Consider the following 19,406-nt stretch of genomic DNA (forward strand, 5'->3'; position numbering starts at 1 on the left):
CTTCTAATAAGTTCATTTTTTTCTAAATCATATAGGGCCACAATGGAAAAAAAGAGGAAAATCCAACCTTTAATTTAAGTGCATTTATTCAGTTTGGGGGTGGGGGGTGGGGGGGAATCACACATTAAGAAATAATTCTTTTACACCAAAATCATGTGTGCCACAATTATTAGCACCACTGATGCTAATACTTTGTACAACCCCCTTTTGCCAAAAGAACAGCGCCTAATCTTCTCCTATAAGACATTTTTGTACAGTTTTCAGTGTGGGCACATGAAAGTTGAATTTATTTTAAGGCTTTCAACACATCTTAACCAGGGGTGCCAGTAGTTATGGAGGGCGCTGTACGTATAAAAGGGCTTGTTCAGTTTTTGTTTTTAGAACTTTCAAGTTTTAGATGAACTATGTAAAACTAACAAATGTGTATTTGCAGCTGTGGGAGTGAATGAGTGCTAGAACAACCTGAGTCACTACAATGAGGCCTGCAGCAGCAGAAATCAGTGGTTGTTATCTGATGGGTAATGAGAGGATACGATTGCCTGTGATTTTAAGTTTCGAATGAAGTCTTCTCACACCCACCTTGGATCCACTCTTGCTTCTTCTTCTTGTCTGACGCACTGATTTCAAAGCTTTTTTGTGATGATCTGATGAGGAAAAGACACTTCTTTCCATCTTTGTCTTGTAAAGGCTGCAATGAAAAACAACATGTACAGATTTTAGCAACTGAAAAGTGCACAGATGTGAGCAAATATGAGGAATAAACAACAATATGGGAATTGCCCTTAAGGTCCACTGTGCTGAATGTACACATAGCTCCATAGGTTAGTAAGCCACTGTTACAAGGATCCCAGTGCTATGAAGGAAATTTTCTCTCACCTACTGAACTTTAAACACTAATTGATAACATGTAGAGTTGACATGGCAATCATTAATCTGAAACATTTTGTGTTACAATATTCAGTTGTCTGTCAGCTGTATGGCCTTGAAGGTTAGGGAGCTGACAGACAACTGAAGATTGTATTCAGACACCTGAAATGTTTTATTCAAACAGCAGGTTCTTGCCTCCACACTGCAGTTTCCGTCCAGCAGAATGTCTCCTTTCTTTTCAGTCAGGTCCTCCCCAACATAGTAGGAGATGCAGCTGGGCTTCAGCATGAACCAGCGCTCCGTCCAGTTCTTCCTCTTGTGACCCTTCTTCATCATGTAGCCCTGCAGAGAGAAAGGAGGATATGAATGGAGGTGATGTCAGCCAACAAATATTCTAATATTACTGAGTTTCAATTTATTTGTCTCTACATGACCCCAGCAATGCATTTGTACATTTTTTATTTACATTAAGATTTACAGCCGTGCCTCACAGACCACAAACTCTGTTCTTTTTTATCAATTTGCAATTAACTATTTTTTCATTTCATGAGCCTCTTCTGTTGTTTGGTTTGAAGCTAGTTGCTGTATATTTTAGTACTTCAGTTTCTTTGTATTTTTTAAATCCATACATTTCCATTTTTTTCTTGCAAACCGAGTAAACCCTCAGCTGATGAACATTTTTCTGCCTAATCACAGACAAACACTTGTCACCCTACAGGACTTTGTCATGAGATCACTGTCTAAGAAGAGATTTAAAATGTGGAACAAGCTCTGACACTTTGAGCAATATCTAAAAACAGGTCAGACGTGTTAATCCATTCATCTCTCAATGCTTCCAATAGAGCTTTAGCTCTAAGAATGAATTGGTTCCTCAAGATAAATCTTTAGAAATGTGTCACTAACATAGAGTTTATTTATTTCCCAAAACAGTTGTAATTTGTGGCAGTATTACTCAAACAGGAGTAAATGGTGCAGTCTTTGCATGGGCAGGAAATGTAGACTGAATCAGCTTCAACAAGCCTGCCATTGGTCACTCATTTCAGACAGCTTTGTTCTTCCCTTCTGCTTTCTATGATTTCTAAATCCAGTCCAATACAGGAAACAACAACCTCCAGGCAGCAACCTAAGTTTTGCCAAGGATTTGGATTATACGGTGAGGATGCTCTGTAACTTTTTTCTGTTGATTTTCCATTTTATTCACAATACTCGTCTCCCTGCTTGCAAATGTTTCACCAAACAGTTCCACTTGTCACTATTTAGGAAGCATGATGACAGTGAGATCATTATGTCCTACAAAACCAGCTGACTAAGTGAGACTACTGCCTGCAAAAGCTGAAAGTAACTAAAGAACAAGGATTTGTTTTTGTAGACTTGTGGCCGACCTGTTTGAGCACATCCAAGATGAGCTCCTGGTAGACCTCGCTGATGCCCATGGAGAGCGTCTGGCGGTCCATGCCCTTGCTGAAGTGACCCGATCCCACCAGGCTGATGAGCTCCCAGGCATTCAGACACTGCTGCTTTGAGCTCAGCTTCAGCTTGTAGTCTTCGAAACGCTCCTCCACCCAGCTGCCCCCCATCGCCTCCGTCAGCTTCCGCAAGAAGTACTCGATCTGTGTTTGGAGACGGAGGCAAAACACACAAACCAATGCAAAATTGTATTCATTAAACATACAGCTGTTTATTTATAATCAAAGATGGTTGCCACTGTTCTGTATTTTTTCTTCTATTTGCCTCTTTGGGAGTTGATTGCTCCATATAAATTTACATTTCTTCTGCAAACAATCTTCCTGTGATTCAGCTCTGATGTTTGTTATACTCAACAATAAATCTTCCAGCATTTGTAAAAGAACAGGAAGCTGGAAACTTCCTTTTCTGCTCTTGAGCAACACACGCTTTCAACTGACCACTTGCTGAAACAGAGAAGTAGCACATATACAATATACAATGAACATACTATGCTGCATATCTTACTTCTTGTAAAAAAATACAAAATAAAATCCACTGTGTAGGAACTATATGATCATTTAAATGGAGAACAGTCTCTTTAAACCACACATGGTCAGAGTAGGAACTTATAATTGGCTGGCTGATTTGGCCCCTTTTACGTTAATGGCTTCCCCCGTTTTAGCACGCAAGTCAGTTGTTTTTTTAAAAGAGCTTATCCAGTCTATACATTTACAGTTAACTGTTGTTGGTCAAAGCAACTGTAAATTAAACTGGATTGCAGCCAGTAGCTGGCAGCTTCACGAGTGTCCAGAGCAGTTAACAAAATGTGGAGCTCACAGTGGCCTCAAGTACAGCTGGGTTAAATGAGTATCTACTAATACGTGTCTTTAGCTTCAAATATTAAAAAAGATTAACCATTTTAAGTTACACAGTCTGCTTGGTCAGAAAGAAAAAGTTTTTTTGTTGTTGTTTTGTACAGTTTGATGAGACAATTCTTCATGTAAATGAAGTGAAATGGCTGATCAATGTATTATATATCGAGTAGTTTGGCATCAAAGAGTAAAGGGCTTCTCTGCCTCAAACTGCATTAACTGTTTTGGTATCAAGACTTAAAACTCAGATACTGTTGACTTCAGTATATTAAAAGCAACTGAGTCAGCAGTTAAGTCCGATTGAGACTTTGAATTCTTTCACACAATACATAGTGAAGTCCAAACTCAATGTTGTCCAGAGTGAAACTAAAATAATAGGGTCATTACTTTCTGCTAACAGTCCCACAATGCAAAGTGGCACATTTTAAGGATTTAGAAATGATGATGGCACAAAATGATGCCCTTACTGAGTTCACCCTCTGAACCCAAAGAAATTTCTGGGCGTTCTGTTCCTGTCTTCTATGGAAATAGAACAAACATTGCTAGCAGTGAAGATAAAATGTCTTCTGTGCAGTAAACAGGTCCATAATGCCATAAATCATAACAAAAGATGATACTTGATTATTTATTTCACAACAAATGAATCTTGAAAGACATTTTACTGCTTACATTTATGATAGATTTCCATACTTCTCCTCCTATCTGCTCTGTGTAAACACAGCCTGCAGTTCAGCCCAGCCTCATAGTTCCTGAATTTTTGTCACATGCCTGACTCACTCATGGCTTCACGGTGTCACAGAGGTGTACAAAGTTTTGTTGTTTACAAATTCTGGTTTTGGCAAATTTTCAAATGAGAAATGTAGAAAGAAATTATTTTGATGAAATATTGTGATTTTAAACTCACATTTGGTTTGGCACAATGCAGGTCATGGTTCAAGGACTGTTAGAAAGTCAAAAGTCTGATATATTTCCCCTATAAACAGTGCAATTTTAGCATTTCTAAAATAATGATAGCATGCCTGTCAAACCCACTGGCCTGTATTGGGACTCAAAGGGTTCATAAATTCTTATCAGTACAGATGTGTGTTCAGTTCTGGACATTAACTGGGCTTATCAGATCAGAGCAGTTTGTCCTAAAAAAATATATCTTCTCTTTGATTTTTAGGAGTGATGCGGTGGTGAAGACTCACCTCCTCAGTGACGATGATCAGCGGGTATCTGTCCTCAGACAGGAAGTTGAAGATGCACCAGATCTTAAAGGCGTCGTCGTCGGAGATGAGCAGCTGGCTTCGTTCCAGGTTCTTCCTGGAGCTCAGTGTCCAGCACATTTTGTTGAAGTCCTGACGGTCAAAGTTATCTGTCACCTGCAGCACAGCAGAGAAGAGCAGCTGTAGTGAGGCATGGGTTCATGCTGGACACCAAAGGAGGACAGTTTGTTTTTCCAGGAAGAATAACGGTTTGTAGGGAGACCAGCTAACAAGCAAGGACACAGATAAAACATCCTGATTTGGCAAAGATTTAATAAAAGAAAACATGACATTTCTCATGGGGTGCATTTCAATACTCGTGCTGTCATCCCAGAAAAAGTATGCCCCAATACATAGTGCATCGAATGCAGTATGCCAAAAATATCAGGATGCTCCACTAAACCCAGCTGTATTTTGCAGTATGCAATCCAGCAGCTTTACTGGTCATTCTGACCCACAATCCTCTGCACAGCAACATCACAACATCACAATGTCTTGTGCCAGCAGCTCCAGTACGTACAGAAAGTAAGGAGACAAAGTATGTGATCTGCAATGAAGTCGTTGTTTTAGTCTGTATCTGAACCAGTCGTCAGTGGTTTCCAACCTTTTTGGCCTACGATCCTTTAACATGAAGGATAAAAGTTTCACATTTCTATAAGCTGCCATTTAACCCAAAATGTCGTTTTTTTCCTTTGATTGATTTCAATTTCATGTTTTTATAGAGCTAAAACTATTTCTTATGTGGCAGTAAATACACAAAGGTCACATAAAAAAGAGCAATTCTTTGCCTGGGAACTTCCCAGAGATGTTCGATATCTTGTCAGTGTTGTCAGAAGAAACGTTAGAGGAAACAGAAACGGGCCTTCTAAAAAAAAAATGTCTCTTGGGTTCAAATTCCAAAGCAAATGGGAGGAAAGCTCTTGAAAAGGTACAATCAGTGCTGCGGAGGGAAATGTTTTCCTGGAGTCGGTGAACAGTAGCGTCTCCATGGAGATTGCTGGCAGGCTGACTGTGCAGTCGTGTGGATTAGAAGCACATCTTGTCCTGCTGGCAGTTGTCCCCTCAAACAAGTAACCAGCAAACCCCCCAAAACAACTCCCAGCCCTCACTGCAATTACAAGCCGATCAGAACATGCAGTGAACCGTGTAACTGAACCCATCAGGAGCCGCGTTTAGTGTGTAGGATTGTCTGTTTGAAACCGCTGTTAGCACGGATGATGTGGTAGATGTGCTGTGGTCTGGACAACAGCAGTCTGAGCAGGCGGCGGTCCAGAACCTGAATTCAGAACACGAGACGTTCTCATTTAACACATGCATGAGCACAAAAATAACAACAGTCATAGCAGTCTCACATGTCAAGTGTCTAAGTAGGAACATGTAGAGTAAGTATTTAAACATAACACTATCATGGATATTAAATTACACTTAATTATTGTTATTAAAGCATGTCTTTATCATTCCACACGACATTAGGTAGATGGTGCTGTATAGTCTGGGCTCCAATCTGTCACTTAAAAGAGTAAGTTGCAAAAAACGTGTTTAAAATTTAACGTTTGAAGTGATATGAAAGTTATTGTGTGATTTGGGTGAACTCTTCAATGAACTTTGAGTTGGGATAGTTTTATTAGATTACTTCTTGAAAAGTCAAGAACAAGCCTTTTTAGCTTATAATCAAAGCAAACGCAGAGCTGTTAGGAAGCTCAGTAGGTGATATTAGAGCCGTTACATTTTTACATGTAAACAGATGAATCTGGATCACAACTAAGCAAATTCCTGCTGCTGATCAGGGCTGCGTAATGGGAATGAAAGCTGTGGGAAAGGCTTAAAAGTGGATCTTGAGCTCAGATTGTTTTGTCAAAGTGAATTTCAGATGAGTACAGGTTGAGATGTGTTCTTGCTTCTAACACTCATCATCTCATTGTTTACCAAAGTTTACCAAATCTTCCATGACAGCCACTTTTCTCAGCTCTAAATTTGTGTAATTGTGTCATGTAAAACTCTGGAAACTGAGTAAGTAAATTATTTTCACATCAAAATAAACTTGTGCTCCAGTGCTGCCTCAGCTCTGGGAGAGTGAAAGAACAACATTCAGTCCATGTGAATGACTGCGCTGAAGTAGTCTGAACCTTTCTAAGGCGACACAGGATCTGATGTAACTGGCTATTGTGCTAATTTAGGTTGAGTGCCTGTGGGGAAACCTGTGCTGGATGTTAAAATGACACTCCACCCAAAATCTGTGAAACACTCATCCTGCCAGCTTGAAGAGTGGCAGTAAAAATGGACACTTTTTTTTTTCCAAAATCAAGAATGATTAGCTGTGGTCAGTTTGAATTTGTGTCTGTTGCAGTAGTTACTAGTAGGTCGGTTTTCACAACAAATACTTTTCCTACAGTTTAATACACTTTACTGCTGTCCATCCATATGTTCAGCATGTTCCAAATTCTAATGATCATACTGTTGAGTCAAAATAGCATAACTAATTATTATAATTAAGTGCATGATTTGTGTTCTGGAGAAGGGATGCGACAAGATATTGTAGCCCAAAGTAGAATACAGGTGTACATGTTTCACAATTCATAGCAAATGTACGACCTTTTAACCCTTACTCTTTCACCTGATCCGTCACTGTCTTCCTTCTGCATAGTTTCCTGTGAGGTTTCCCAACATTTAACGCCGTACAGTTACAATGAATTCAGCCATCACTGAAGGTGACGTATTGTTCCAAAGGAAGTGAGTACAAATCAATTACACTTGATATGACTTAATACCTCTACAATGCAACCAAAGTAATATTTCCTGTAAGTTCAGATTTGACAGCAGCAAAAACATTTTACTTATCTTTCAGAATGACAACAGTTAAAACAGATTAAGGCAGACCATAAACTGGCACACGTTGAACGTCACAATTTTAGTCTCAAATTTTAAGCCAACGTTGACGAGAAGTTCTTAAAATTTAAGCGTGATCCCAGGACGGGGCAAAGTCAATCCACTGAGAGAGTACATGTGATACAACTTCAAAATTTCCTCACAGCTGCCAAGTAGATCTTGGTGGAAGTACCGCTGTTCTCAACCCGGTGGCTAGCAGCAGATGGGTCCCCCCACAAACAGAGCCGGGTTCTGCTCAAGATTTCTTTTCTTGCCACTGTCACCTTAAGGCTGCTCTGGGGGTTCAGGCATGTGGGTTCTGTAAAGTGTCTCAAGAAAATTTGACCTGTAATTGGCACTATATATAAAAAAATTGAATTGAATTGTGAAAACAGCTTTGAAAAGAAAAATATTCAAATGCAGTGTCATTTAACGTTCCATCCAGACACCCAACTTGTACTAACTTCTCATACGGGCTTGTAACCTGACTTGCACTTGTGTCCAAAAGAAAAACTGAAAAACACCGTGGTGAATATTTCATAAAAAACAACCTGTTTACTTATAATCACTAGCTACATTTTCTTTGCCCACAAATATTACCAAAGGAAGGTTCACCACCAAATGGGAGATTTTAGGCTGACATGTTAGACAGCCCTCTCCACCATTCAAACACTAAATGTAGGAATATAGATGAATGATGATGCACTGAAGCTGTTGTGAGGCAAGTGGCCATCTGGCACACTAATAAGACATGTAATGTTGGTTTGCCACCAATGTGTACATAAAAGAAGCTTTTAAGCAACAAATTGTGTAGTTATTCTTGAGAAAGGCCAACAGATTGCATAATGGGTTGGGTAATGGTGACATGTACTGTACCGTAAAATCGTGTAAACATGCTGATTTTACTAGATATTTTAATATGGACCTCTGAAAGAGTAGTTGTTGCCAAGCTAGAAGCGAGTAATTGGGCAAAATGAACTGAAGCTGAACACAGCTGTTGGCATTTGTGAAACTCTTTTTAGAGCAAACTTGAAAGCCTCCTGGTGCTCTCTGATGCTAAAGATAACATGTGGGTGGAGTATCATCTAAAAAAAAAAAACAGTCATGCAGCTGTGAAAAGGCTCCTCCCAGCATAACTATTTTGTTATTGCATCAAATCTCCGACACCACGTCTGACTCAAATGAAACAGTGCATCCTCCCGTTGTTACTCAGCAGCATCAGACTCGTGAGGATGAGGATGGCGGGCTTTAGGTAGCTGAATCTGTATCATTCTTGTGGTTTTGAATGAGTCAGCGGAGTCTGACCGGGGACAGAAGTGAAGTTGTGAAAGAAGGATTTGTGATGAAAGAGCAACTCTTTGTTCAACATCTTTGTGTCGCACTCGGCTTGTTTTTCTTTGTGGCTCGTTGGTTCTCCCCGTCGTTTTCTACTCCTGCTCTCCTCCCAGCTCACTCTCAGTATCGACACTTCAACAGTGAGATCCTTGTCAGCACTGCCCCCCCCCCTTTTCTCGACTGCCACATGTTCATTAGGATTCAGGATCCAAACTTCAACCTTATCTCCTGCAGCAGCTTTTACAGCTCACACAGAAACACCAGACAAGTGCAACAAGTCGAGTCAGACTAGGATAAACATTAAAACAACATAAAAGCTTGTTAACAGTTTGACTGGATTGTCAGCTCTCTAATTATTGGGTTTGCTAGAAATATTCCCCACCAGTGGCAGGGACAGCTGAGCGCTCTACAGGTTAATACGTGGTATGAAATGAAAGTCATATAAAAAGGGGAAATGGGCAGAATTTTTAATGGTCCAGAGCACAAAACTACCACAAGCATCTGCAGGTGTTCTTGGGTGGTGCACTGAATGTCTGCCCTTTGCTAAAACAGATGTCTGCCTTCTACAATCGTATTTCTATAATCCACAGAGTCAGTGAATTCTGTGTTGGAAGGCAGGTGAGGATCTCATCAGTAAGGCTTTCCAGAACTGTATTATGGCAGCCTCAAATAGGTGTGAATTTGCTTGTCAAAGCTCACCAAAGTTGAACTCAATGGGAAAGCACCCTGCCTCTGAAAGCAAAACCACAGATTGCAGTGGTTCCACTGAAATAACACACTTTTGGTCCAAAGGTTTGTGGCTGTAAATATATATGTGAGCCCTGACAATGAAAAAGAGTCAACATGATGAGGAATGCCAAAACCATCCATGCACACTAAAAATGAATGACGACGCTACGTAGATGACAGCAACTGGATGATTCTTACACTTTTTGAAGTCTGTCTTAAACCAGTATCTATACTCTATATGTGCATAGAAACAGGTTTTGGTTTCTTCCCCTTGTCTGACTGGCTGTAAAGCTCCATTCCAGTACAAATCCAATCAAAAACAGAGAGCCTGACCAGTGTTTTATCTGATACTACCTCACTGCAGACACAACAGTATCCAATTACATGTCAGAAACGGCAAGAAATTGAAATACAGAGATGGAAAAGATTAATTTTAAAATAATATAAACAGGAAAATCGTCCATCATATTAGGGCTGTAAAATGTCCTGACTGGGATACTTCTTACACACAATTGTACTTTTTTTAAAAAAAATGCACTGCTTTGCAAAAGTGTTTTGGGGGTTGAGTGCAAAAAATGCAGCCAAATACATTAGATACTTTAAACTTTCAAATGTAAATGTCACTATCAGTCTTTCAGTTCTGCAGAAAACACTTGTTATGAAACTTCACAAGTATAACATCATGTTGGCATTTTGCATGGCTATAGAGTCTTTAATATAATATTCTCCTATATTTAACTAGCTGGGTTTCCATGTAGCTGTCAAGCACATTAAAAACACAGGATTTTGAATATTGCAAAAATGCAAAAGGCGATACCAGTTAGTCTTGGCTCCATTAACTGCTTTGAAACTAATACACTTAACAGCGTTGTGTCGTCAGAAGGTGACAGCATAGACTATGTTAGACATAAATGTGACAAAAACAATAGAAGTCAGACATAAAACTTGTTGATTAAAAAGTGTAAAGAAGAATCAAACAAAATTTTGACCATCTACTAGTGAATAACAGGCAGGTTGAGATTATTCTGTCATGTCAGCTGGTATTGGACATGTTTCATACTGTCCTGAACGAAAGAAAAAAAGATCGTAACACCTAATACCAGTTTAAAAAAAAAACATTTCTGCTGAGTTTGAGGTTTTTCATATTTTGCATTTTCCAGTAACTTTTCCGAATGTGATACCTGCGCATAAAAACATCAGCCTACAGCAGTTTAGCATGGAAATGCTGTCCTTACACACCTGCCTGTTTAGGCTCACTCAGGCTTATTTTAGCTTCAACATATTGTTGCACCAAATGAGGACTCTGAAAAAAACAGGAGTGATTACAGCTACCAACAAGAGAGCGCAGTACTTCGCCAAGGCTGCTCAGTCATATGATTTCTGATGGATAAGTCCACAGCGGTTGATTTGTAGTAGGATCACAATCATGTGATCATCAGGAGCTTGTTGTCATAGTTATAGTAACGCCGCTATCTCGCAATGACAAAGAAATCTGTGGATCCAGACTATAAGTCGCATCACCTCAAAAATCTAATGGGGTGGTCCTTGTGTCATTTCTGACCTTCCCTAAAAATTTCATCCAAATCCTTAATTCTGTTTTTGAGTTATGTTGCGCACAGACAAACAGACGCCGATCATCACGTAACTTCGCCATATTCCTTGGGGGAGTAATAACGCTTTCACTGTACCCGCTGTATAGCTGTGCGAGTATTGTTCTGGGATTGACGTGGAGAAGTGTAAACTCAGTCTTCTCTCTTAGACACACTCAGGGTATTTCAGCGTCACAGAGAATCAGTTGTTTGTGTTGAGTGCAACGCTCCATCAAACCACAAAGTGCTGAGAGCTGAGCCTCAACCTCACCTCTGTCTGTGCTGCAAAGTCAGTGATGCAAACGCTTTCAGCATCAGGTGACTGAACTCAACAACACACCACACTGACACATCTGTAGCAGTTTGTGTCGTCTGATAAGATGAAATGTCAGTGCATTTATTTTCCGCTGCATTGTTGCCAACAAGTGGAGTGAGTCGGGAAGGATGATGCACACCCTCCATCTATTTCTGCTTTCGATCTGTAGTACAAATACACTACACACACACACACACACACACACACACATGCACACACAGTCAAGTTTTTCCTGACTAGAAACTCTGTTCATTTATAAAATAGGATTCTTGATATCCTGCTCTTTGAGTTTTTACACACGCATTTTCCTTGTGTGGCCGGGTGGAGTTTCCTCAAGAGTGAGAGCAGCTGAATGCTTTGACCAACGCCCTCCATCTCTCGCCATGGTCACCTCCACTTCAATGGATGGGGGGTGGGTGAGGTTGTGTGTGGAAAAGTACATAGATGCATGTGTGTGTGTGTGTGTGTGTGTGTGAGTATTGAGGGACATAATGTCCACCCATGACGTCATGTCTCTTTTCCTGAACGTAAATCCCGAATTTACATTTTCTTAAAGAAACGCGTCCCTGTTAAACAAAGTGCGGCCTCTTAAATGTCACAAAATAACTAGGGGTCAGTCCTTATAAACCCATGCGGTGCTGCTAAATTTAGATCCAGTACACACTTTTTATTTTATACGTTAATGAAGCTTTCAAAATTCCCAAACATGTGAGGTCACATTTGGGGAAATTGTATGTAAAAATGCACAAAAATACCAAAGGTTTTACAGGACATATCCATTTTTTTCCCGACAGTGTAAAATAAACCTTAAAGCTGTGTGTGTGTGTGTGTGTGTGTGTGTCTTACAATGTGTGTCTTTGCATCACACACAGGCTGATGTTGTGTCACTGGCTGTTAAACAAGTTTTACGACTTTCTTTCAATCATCTAGTGACGACAAAGGTGGAACAAGGAACTAATGAGGGAACACTGAAAAACTCCATTTAAAAAAACAAATCCCAAAGTCGCTAAGAAGTTGCTGACTCTTGCAGCCAGAAACCACACAGAAAATAACTTCCTAATCATTTGTGGTATAAAAGTTCCAGAGAATGAAATGTTCACAACTTCAGCGGCAGCTGCTGGCTACAAGTTCCCTCCCACAGTGAAAAAACCTCAATACAATGTTAAGATCTCTCAGAGGGAGCAGAGAGACTGGATATTGTAGGAACTTTATCACAGAGATGCTGACGCCAGTGTGGGAATAAATCACTTCAGACATCAACTTTACAGCAGCACACAGAAACACAGATAAGGAAGACAAACCAAGAGAATCAGACATCCCAAACTACAGCTAACCCAGCCTTTATATCTACAGAGACCACAGCTGCAACAGTTAGCCAAAAGACAATAACTCCCATATATTAACCAGTTATATTGTTTGTATGGAAAAACATGATAATAATAGTTATTTGCAACCACAGATGAGACATTTGACACCAAGAAGCATGAAGTGGACCACACTTTTTACACTACACTAACTATAATCAGTTAATTTCTTGATCATTTTTATAAAGTTGTATAGAGTAGTAACAGAAATATATTAATTATTAAATTCAAAGTAACACAGTTTGCCTCGTGCCCTCTCTGCATTCTGTCTTCAAAATGATGTTTAGACAATCCTATTTTCAGTTCACACTGGCCACATTCATGTCAACTCAGCAACAGGACAATCAGAGCTTGTGATTTTAGACTCTTTGTTGGATTTTAAAAAAAAATTAGGTGGCACACTGCTGGTAAAATTATCTAATAATAGAAACTGTAATGTGACATGCAAGATAACAAATTGTTCTAAAGACAGAATGCAAAGAGGGCAACAGCCAATGGATCTTGAATAATGTGTAATTAAACATGACTTGTAATAATCTTTAAAACTTTAAAAAAAAAAACAGATCCTATAATCTAGATGTGGCACACTGCTTGTAAAATTATCACAAAATAAAAACTGTGAATGCGACAGGCAAATTACCGGTGAGGGAATTGGGTTGGCAAACACATAAAACATGGAAAAATAAAACTTAGTGCATGTAGACATACCAAACAGACCAAACTGATGGACTACATTTCTCAGAAACTCAGTGAAAAGAGACATGTGACATTTAGAAGAGTTCATGTCTGACACGACAGAGTTCCGCACCTTTAGTCATGGCAGCAACCAACCAGCACCCATTGATTCGCCATTGTGACGTCATACAAGAAGAATCCCAAACAGCCAGCAGCTTATCACAAAAGGAAAGGCGTCTTGTCAGGACGCCCAGCTAAACAATCGCCAACGTTCATGCTGTGACATCATCACAGAGGGACAGACGGAGCTGAATGAGCTGAGTCAGTGTTCAATATCTGGTTCTGTGTCACTGTCTGAGCTCACACAGCACAATGACTGAAGGACACAAAAGAGTGTGACACCAGCACAATATACCAACACTATATGTTCAATCAATGGGCCTCTTTGGTCTAAACAGTGACTTTAACTCAGTTTTGCTGCATAAGATGTAACCCTCTAAAATCCAAACACAACTAAAGGGATGTTTACTTTAAAAATACAGCAAAATAGCACCATTTATCAGAATCAGAAACTGTATAAACGGAGAGAATTGCTGTTTTTATACCTTTTCAATGGTCCATCAAGTAATTATCTGTGACGTGATGCTCCACTGGAAAACTAAACCAAATCTTAGAATTTTCGTATTTTCTCAAAATCCCACATCTTCTCATTTATAATCAAGGAAATCACTCAGACAGTGCAGTACTCCGCCAAGCCTGCTCAGTCGTATCATTTCCAATGGCTGAAATCTTGAAAAAAATTATGGCAGAAATAAGCGTGCAATAGAATGTGGTAATTTAATATGGATGTCCCCACAAACAAAATGATGTTGCGCTGAGCACAAGTGTGCGTTATATGTGTATGTTATGTACGGATACTGAATCGCGTGACCTAAATATGTAGCAAGTGGTGGGAACTGATGGGACTCAGAAACACCCTCACAATTTAATCAATTGTTCCTTGTATAATTTCTGATGCGCAAGTCCTGGTAAGTCCACAACAGTCAATTTTTAGTAGAACTGCAATCATGTGTTTACTTGTCATAGTTACAGTGACACTGTGCTGCTCTCTCTCAATGATACAGAAATCTATAAAACATCTTTAGGCTGCATCACTGCCAAAATCTAATCACTTGATCCGTGTGTCCTTTCTGAGCTTCTCTGAAAATTTTATCCAAATCCGTTTGTCTTTTTTGAGTAATGTTGCACACAGACAGACAGACAAACGTACGCCGATCGTCACATAACTCCACCGAGGCTCCACTTCCTCGGCAGAGTAATAAACTGTATGCACCAACCAGATTTAATGAAAAAAAAGAAAGAAATTCTGCGCTTGTCAGATGTTAAACCATGAGTGACCCAGCTCCAACCAACAGTCACATGACCAGAATTAAGGGAATTATCAGGACTATTTTATTAAACTACAGGCTGTGTTTACAAAGAGCAGACAGGAGACAAGCATGGAAGCTAAAACTACCTATAGTACGTAGAGTTTTTTCCAATACCAACAACATCTGTGGGGACTTGGAAAAAATGCTGTTGATTCCATGTTTCTTCAGTTTTTCTAGAAAAATGAATTCAATTGTTGTCCTTTCTTTTGATGATTTATGACATTATAACCTTTTCATATTGAACAGAAGATGTTTTGAGTACTCTGTGTGTCCAGTGATGGTTTTGCAGGTCATAATAATGCTGGACACCTGGGTAGAAGGCAAGTAGACTTCTCAAAGACGTCACTCCTCTCATATAAGTCTTCAATGCTTTGAACTGGCAGGTCAGGAGTTCCAGGTATTTATCTGAAGTCACATCTGTGAGAACTGAGGAAGCCTCTTGGATGAAGGTGAAACATCTTCAAGAACCAAAGAAAAGTCCAGTTGGCTTCAACTGAAGCCCCAAAGAATGATGATGACCTTTACCATGATAGTAATATTTGTATCATCATTCAGCATTTAAATTTGAGGAAGACTATGATTACACATGTTTGAAGCTTTAAAATAACACACACACTAAATTATAGATCAAAACAGATGGAAGAGGTTGTGGTAGTTCAGTCCTGAGTAGCATCTGGAGGACTTTCTCCCAAGTCTCAACAAGCTGCAAGAATCACATGTTTCGTGTTTCCTGTGTGTAGCCAACAGGACACTTGTACTGTTGCTGGTAAAGCTTTTTGTTATGAGCACATCAACATGTTTATCAGCTGGATCATTTGGATTTTAGCAGCTGGACACTCAGAGGACACTATCCACAGGAGTCCCATTGAGTTAACCACTGAAACTGGACAACTTGTACTCGATGCTACGTATTTCTTCCAGTATATAATATTTCCATACTAAGAGTTGAAGAGTCACAGCACAGACTGGTGACTCAGAGTCAAATCACTGACCATGATTGTTTCCTCTTTAACAGAATTAACCATCAGTTTACTGTCACTCATCTGTGTGTAGATTTGAACTTGTGAGAGTTTTTCTGGAGCAGAACCACAGAAGAAAACTTCACAAACATGTAGAGAACATACGAAGAAAGGTCAGACTTGCCTCCCACCATGACTTGTATTATTAGAATGAGTAGAAGCATTCTACTCTTGTTTTGGATTCAAGCACCATCTTAATGTCTTGTACTAGCTGCACCCAGGTGTTACTGCAGTGAAAACCAGCGCTGCTGACTGACCTTATCCAGGATAAACTTGTTCAGGTACGGCATGTATCCCTGGTTGGACACGGGACCCTCATCATCATCCTTAAAGTGCTCCTCCAGTGCCACCGGATCATGTGGAATCTTCATGACGGTACATAAGTTGTGGGACAGAACCTGGAATCATGGGCAAAAAAAAAACCCCACATTTATCATTGATTACATGGACAGACTGATAATATGAGCTTTGTTAAATCTGAGAACCTCTGAGAACCTAAATTCTGGGTTTGCAGGCTTTTGACAGGAAGTTTGCCTTAGTGACCAAAGTTCTCTCTTATTCTAACGTTCTTCTTAAATCCAGCTGCTTTTGAGAAGCATTCAAGCTGTCAGGTATAGAGACTGAATATCAACCTACACACCAACAAAAGTACAAGATCCTGAAACTAAAATTCTTCTGTAAAGACAATATTCAGACATCCTTCAGTTGGATAGGGAGTTAGGTTGTTTATCAAATACTCCAGACAGTTAACCCTATTGTTATGTTGTGGGACAAACTGACCCATTTTAAAGCAAAAAATAAAAAAAAAACATTTAAACAAACACTTTAAACAAACGTTTAAAGTATTTTTTCAGAATGAAATTTCTTCTGCTTGGATTAATAAGTGTAATCAATATACAAAATGAAAGTGGTTCATTTTACATTTGCCAGCCCAAACTGAGCTGAAGAGGTGTCTTGTGTCAATTTATAAACTCCATTAAAAGAAAAAAAATCAAAATGTAAAATGAAAATTTTCAAAAAAACAATGTCATGTAAAACTCTTGTGTTTTATGCATAGGCCTTTCAAATACACGTTTAAAAAAAGTTTTGCCATGCATTTTTTAGATGAAAAACGACTGAATTATCCTCATTGAACCAAGACCTGTGAGAGTAAAGAACACCATTGCACTGAATATTGATAGAAGGGTTCAGGAATGGAGTTAGCAAGACATAAATGATGCTTACTGGGATTTTTTTAGTTTCTGACACTATTAGATGGTTATACACGACCCAGGAGCATTTTTGCTGCTCCTGAGAAATTAACCTAACAGAAGGGTTAAGAGACATTTTTGCCTGTTTCAACTATTCCTGGTGTTTTCCATATTTCCCATGAGGCCTTTTGACCAACCTAACATGTCTCAGAGCTGCAAAGCACTCTGGTATTTTGAGGTGAATGTTTGTGTAGAAACATGTCTAACTTGGGTGCAAGTAGACAATGTTTTATTTTCTTTGTGCCTGAGGCAGATGAATTTAAACTTGACCTTGACTGTTGGTATATTTTGTGAAAGTGCTGAACAAGGTTGTTTAAACAGACTGTGTTACAGCAGTAGGAAGTTAACTTTTTGTAATCTTGGCTGTGGTTTGGCTGGTATTCTTCCACTGATAAACAGTACATTTAGCACTAAAATGAAACAACATGACTTTCATCTACATTAATGCCTCTTTTGGGTCTTTTATAGTCACTGCACACTTCCGCAGTAGTTTCTACGTGTATTACTGATGTTTTTCTATCCAAACCTGCCCCAGTTCACTGAGATTCCTCTCCAGTCAATTAATATTCAGACTATCAACAGGTGCGTCTCTGCTGCTGGCACCAACAAGCGCACTTGTGTTTTTCCACTAACGACAGAAGAGGAAGAAGCGACTTCAACATGAAAACCAAACATGTTTTTCCAACAGATAAACCGAGCTGAGGCCAAAAGCGACTCTTTCACCCCAAAATAACGAGTGGGCTAACACGAGCAGCCTACCTTCAGCTGGGATTTGGACACTTTCCCGCTTTTGTCCACATCCAGAGCCGTAAACGCGTACCAGATAGACTTTAAAAGTTCGTCCCGCAGCGCCATAATGCTGATTTATCGCTCGCTTTTTCACTCCTCTCCTCTCCGGATGGTTGTCTCACTCTTCCTCTGTCGCTGCGTTCAACAGTCTCTGCTGGACACAATGAGGAAAAGTCACATGAGGCGCTGTCAGACAGTCGGAGCTGCGTGTTTGGCATCACGATGACGAGAGAAGAGCTGCAGCACCGCTCAGCGAGGACAACACAAACCACCAGTAACACACACATCTATCAGAACAACACAAACCACCAATAACACACATCTGTCAGAATAACACACACCACCAATAACACACATCTATAAGAATAACACACATCACCAATAACATACACATCTATCAGAATAGCACACACCAACACACATCACCAGTAACACACACATCTATCAGAACAACACGCTTCACCAGTAGCACACATCTGAAACTGGAAAAATGGACAAGACTAAGGATTTGGGTGAGTTTGACAAGAACCAAATAGTGACAGCTAGATGACTGGGTCGTAGCATCTCCAAAACTGCAGCTCTTGTGGAATGTTCCTGGTCTGCAGTGGTCAGAATCTATCAAAAGTGGTCCGAGGAAAGAACAGTGGTGAACCAGAGACAGGGTGACGGGTGCTGATGCATGTGAGGAGCAAAGGCTGGCCTGTGTGGTCCGATCCAATAGACGAGCTACTGTTGCTCAGATTGCTGAAGAAGTTAATGCTGGTTCTGACAGAAAGGTGTCAGAATACACAGAGCATTGAAATTTGATGTGTGTGGGGCTGCAGAATAGTCAGGATGCCCATGATGACTCCTGTGCACCACTGAAAGCACCAACAATGGGAACATGAGCATCAGAAGTGGACCATGAAGCAATGGAAGACGGTGGCCTGGTCTGATGAATCATGTTTTCTTTTGCATCACATGGATGGCTGGGTAGGGTGCGTTCTTACCTGGGGAGCAAATAGCACCAGGATGCATTATGGGAAGAAGACAAGCCAATGGAAGCAGCATGATGCTTTGATGAAAGTTCTGCTGGGAAACCTTGTGTCCTGCCATCCATCTGGATGTTACTTTGACACCTACCTAAGCACTGTTGGAGACCATGCACACTCTTTCATAGAAACGCTATTCCCTGATGGCTGTGGCCTCTTTCAGCAGGATAATGTGCCATGCCACAAAGCAAAAATGGATTGGAAATGGCTGGAGGTGTTGACTTTGCCTCCAAATTCCTCGTATCTCAATCCAATCCAGCATCTGTAGGATGTGCTAGCTGGACAAACAAATCAGATCCATGCAGACCCCACCTCGTAACTTACAAAACGTAAAGGATCTGCTGCTGACATCTTAGCGCCAGATACCACAGCACACCTTCAGGGGTCTAGTAGAGACAATGCCTCAATGAGTCAGGGCTGTTTTGGCAGCAAAAGAGGGACCAACACAATATTAGGGAGGTGGTCATAGTAATCTCTCTCTCTCTCTCTATATATATATATATATATATGTACACACACGTCTGGTTCTTATATCCCTGTGGGGACTTACCATTGACTCCCATTCATACCTAACCCCTAACC

General features: G+C 40.1%; 1 protein-coding gene and 1 long non-coding RNA gene across 2 annotated transcripts in view; one reads left to right on the forward strand and one right to left on the reverse strand.

Annotated features, from left to right (window-relative positions):
* The window catches only part of swap70b (switching B cell complex subunit SWAP70b), a 38,368-nt gene extending 20,361 nt beyond the window's left edge, over nt 1-18,007 (reverse strand). The window contains exons 1-6 of the mRNA XM_022217416.2: nt 17,764-18,007; nt 16,012-16,152; nt 4,376-4,549; nt 2,250-2,477; nt 1,063-1,209; nt 580-688 (exon numbers count right to left, since the gene is read on the reverse strand). Of these exons, the coding sequence (XP_022073108.1) occupies nt 580-688; nt 1,063-1,209; nt 2,250-2,477; nt 4,376-4,549; nt 16,012-16,152; nt 17,764-17,859 (895 nt within the window). The 5' untranslated portion in view covers nt 17,860-18,007. The remainder of the gene's footprint in view (nt 1-579; nt 689-1,062; nt 1,210-2,249; nt 2,478-4,375; nt 4,550-16,011; nt 16,153-17,763) is intronic.
* LOC127535145 (uncharacterized) lies at nt 1,117-2,352 on the forward strand. Its single transcript, XR_007943787.1, has 3 exons — nt 1,117-1,239; nt 1,956-2,020; nt 2,237-2,352. It is a non-coding gene; the product is annotated as an uncharacterized LOC127535145 (long non-coding RNA).
* Nucleotides 18,008-19,406: the final 1,399 nt, after the last annotated feature.

This window comes from Acanthochromis polyacanthus, chromosome 8 (genome assembly GCF_021347895.1).
Source record: "Acanthochromis polyacanthus isolate Apoly-LR-REF ecotype Palm Island chromosome 8, KAUST_Apoly_ChrSc, whole genome shotgun sequence".
Classification (NCBI taxonomy): Eukaryota; Metazoa; Chordata; class Actinopteri; family Pomacentridae; genus Acanthochromis; species Acanthochromis polyacanthus.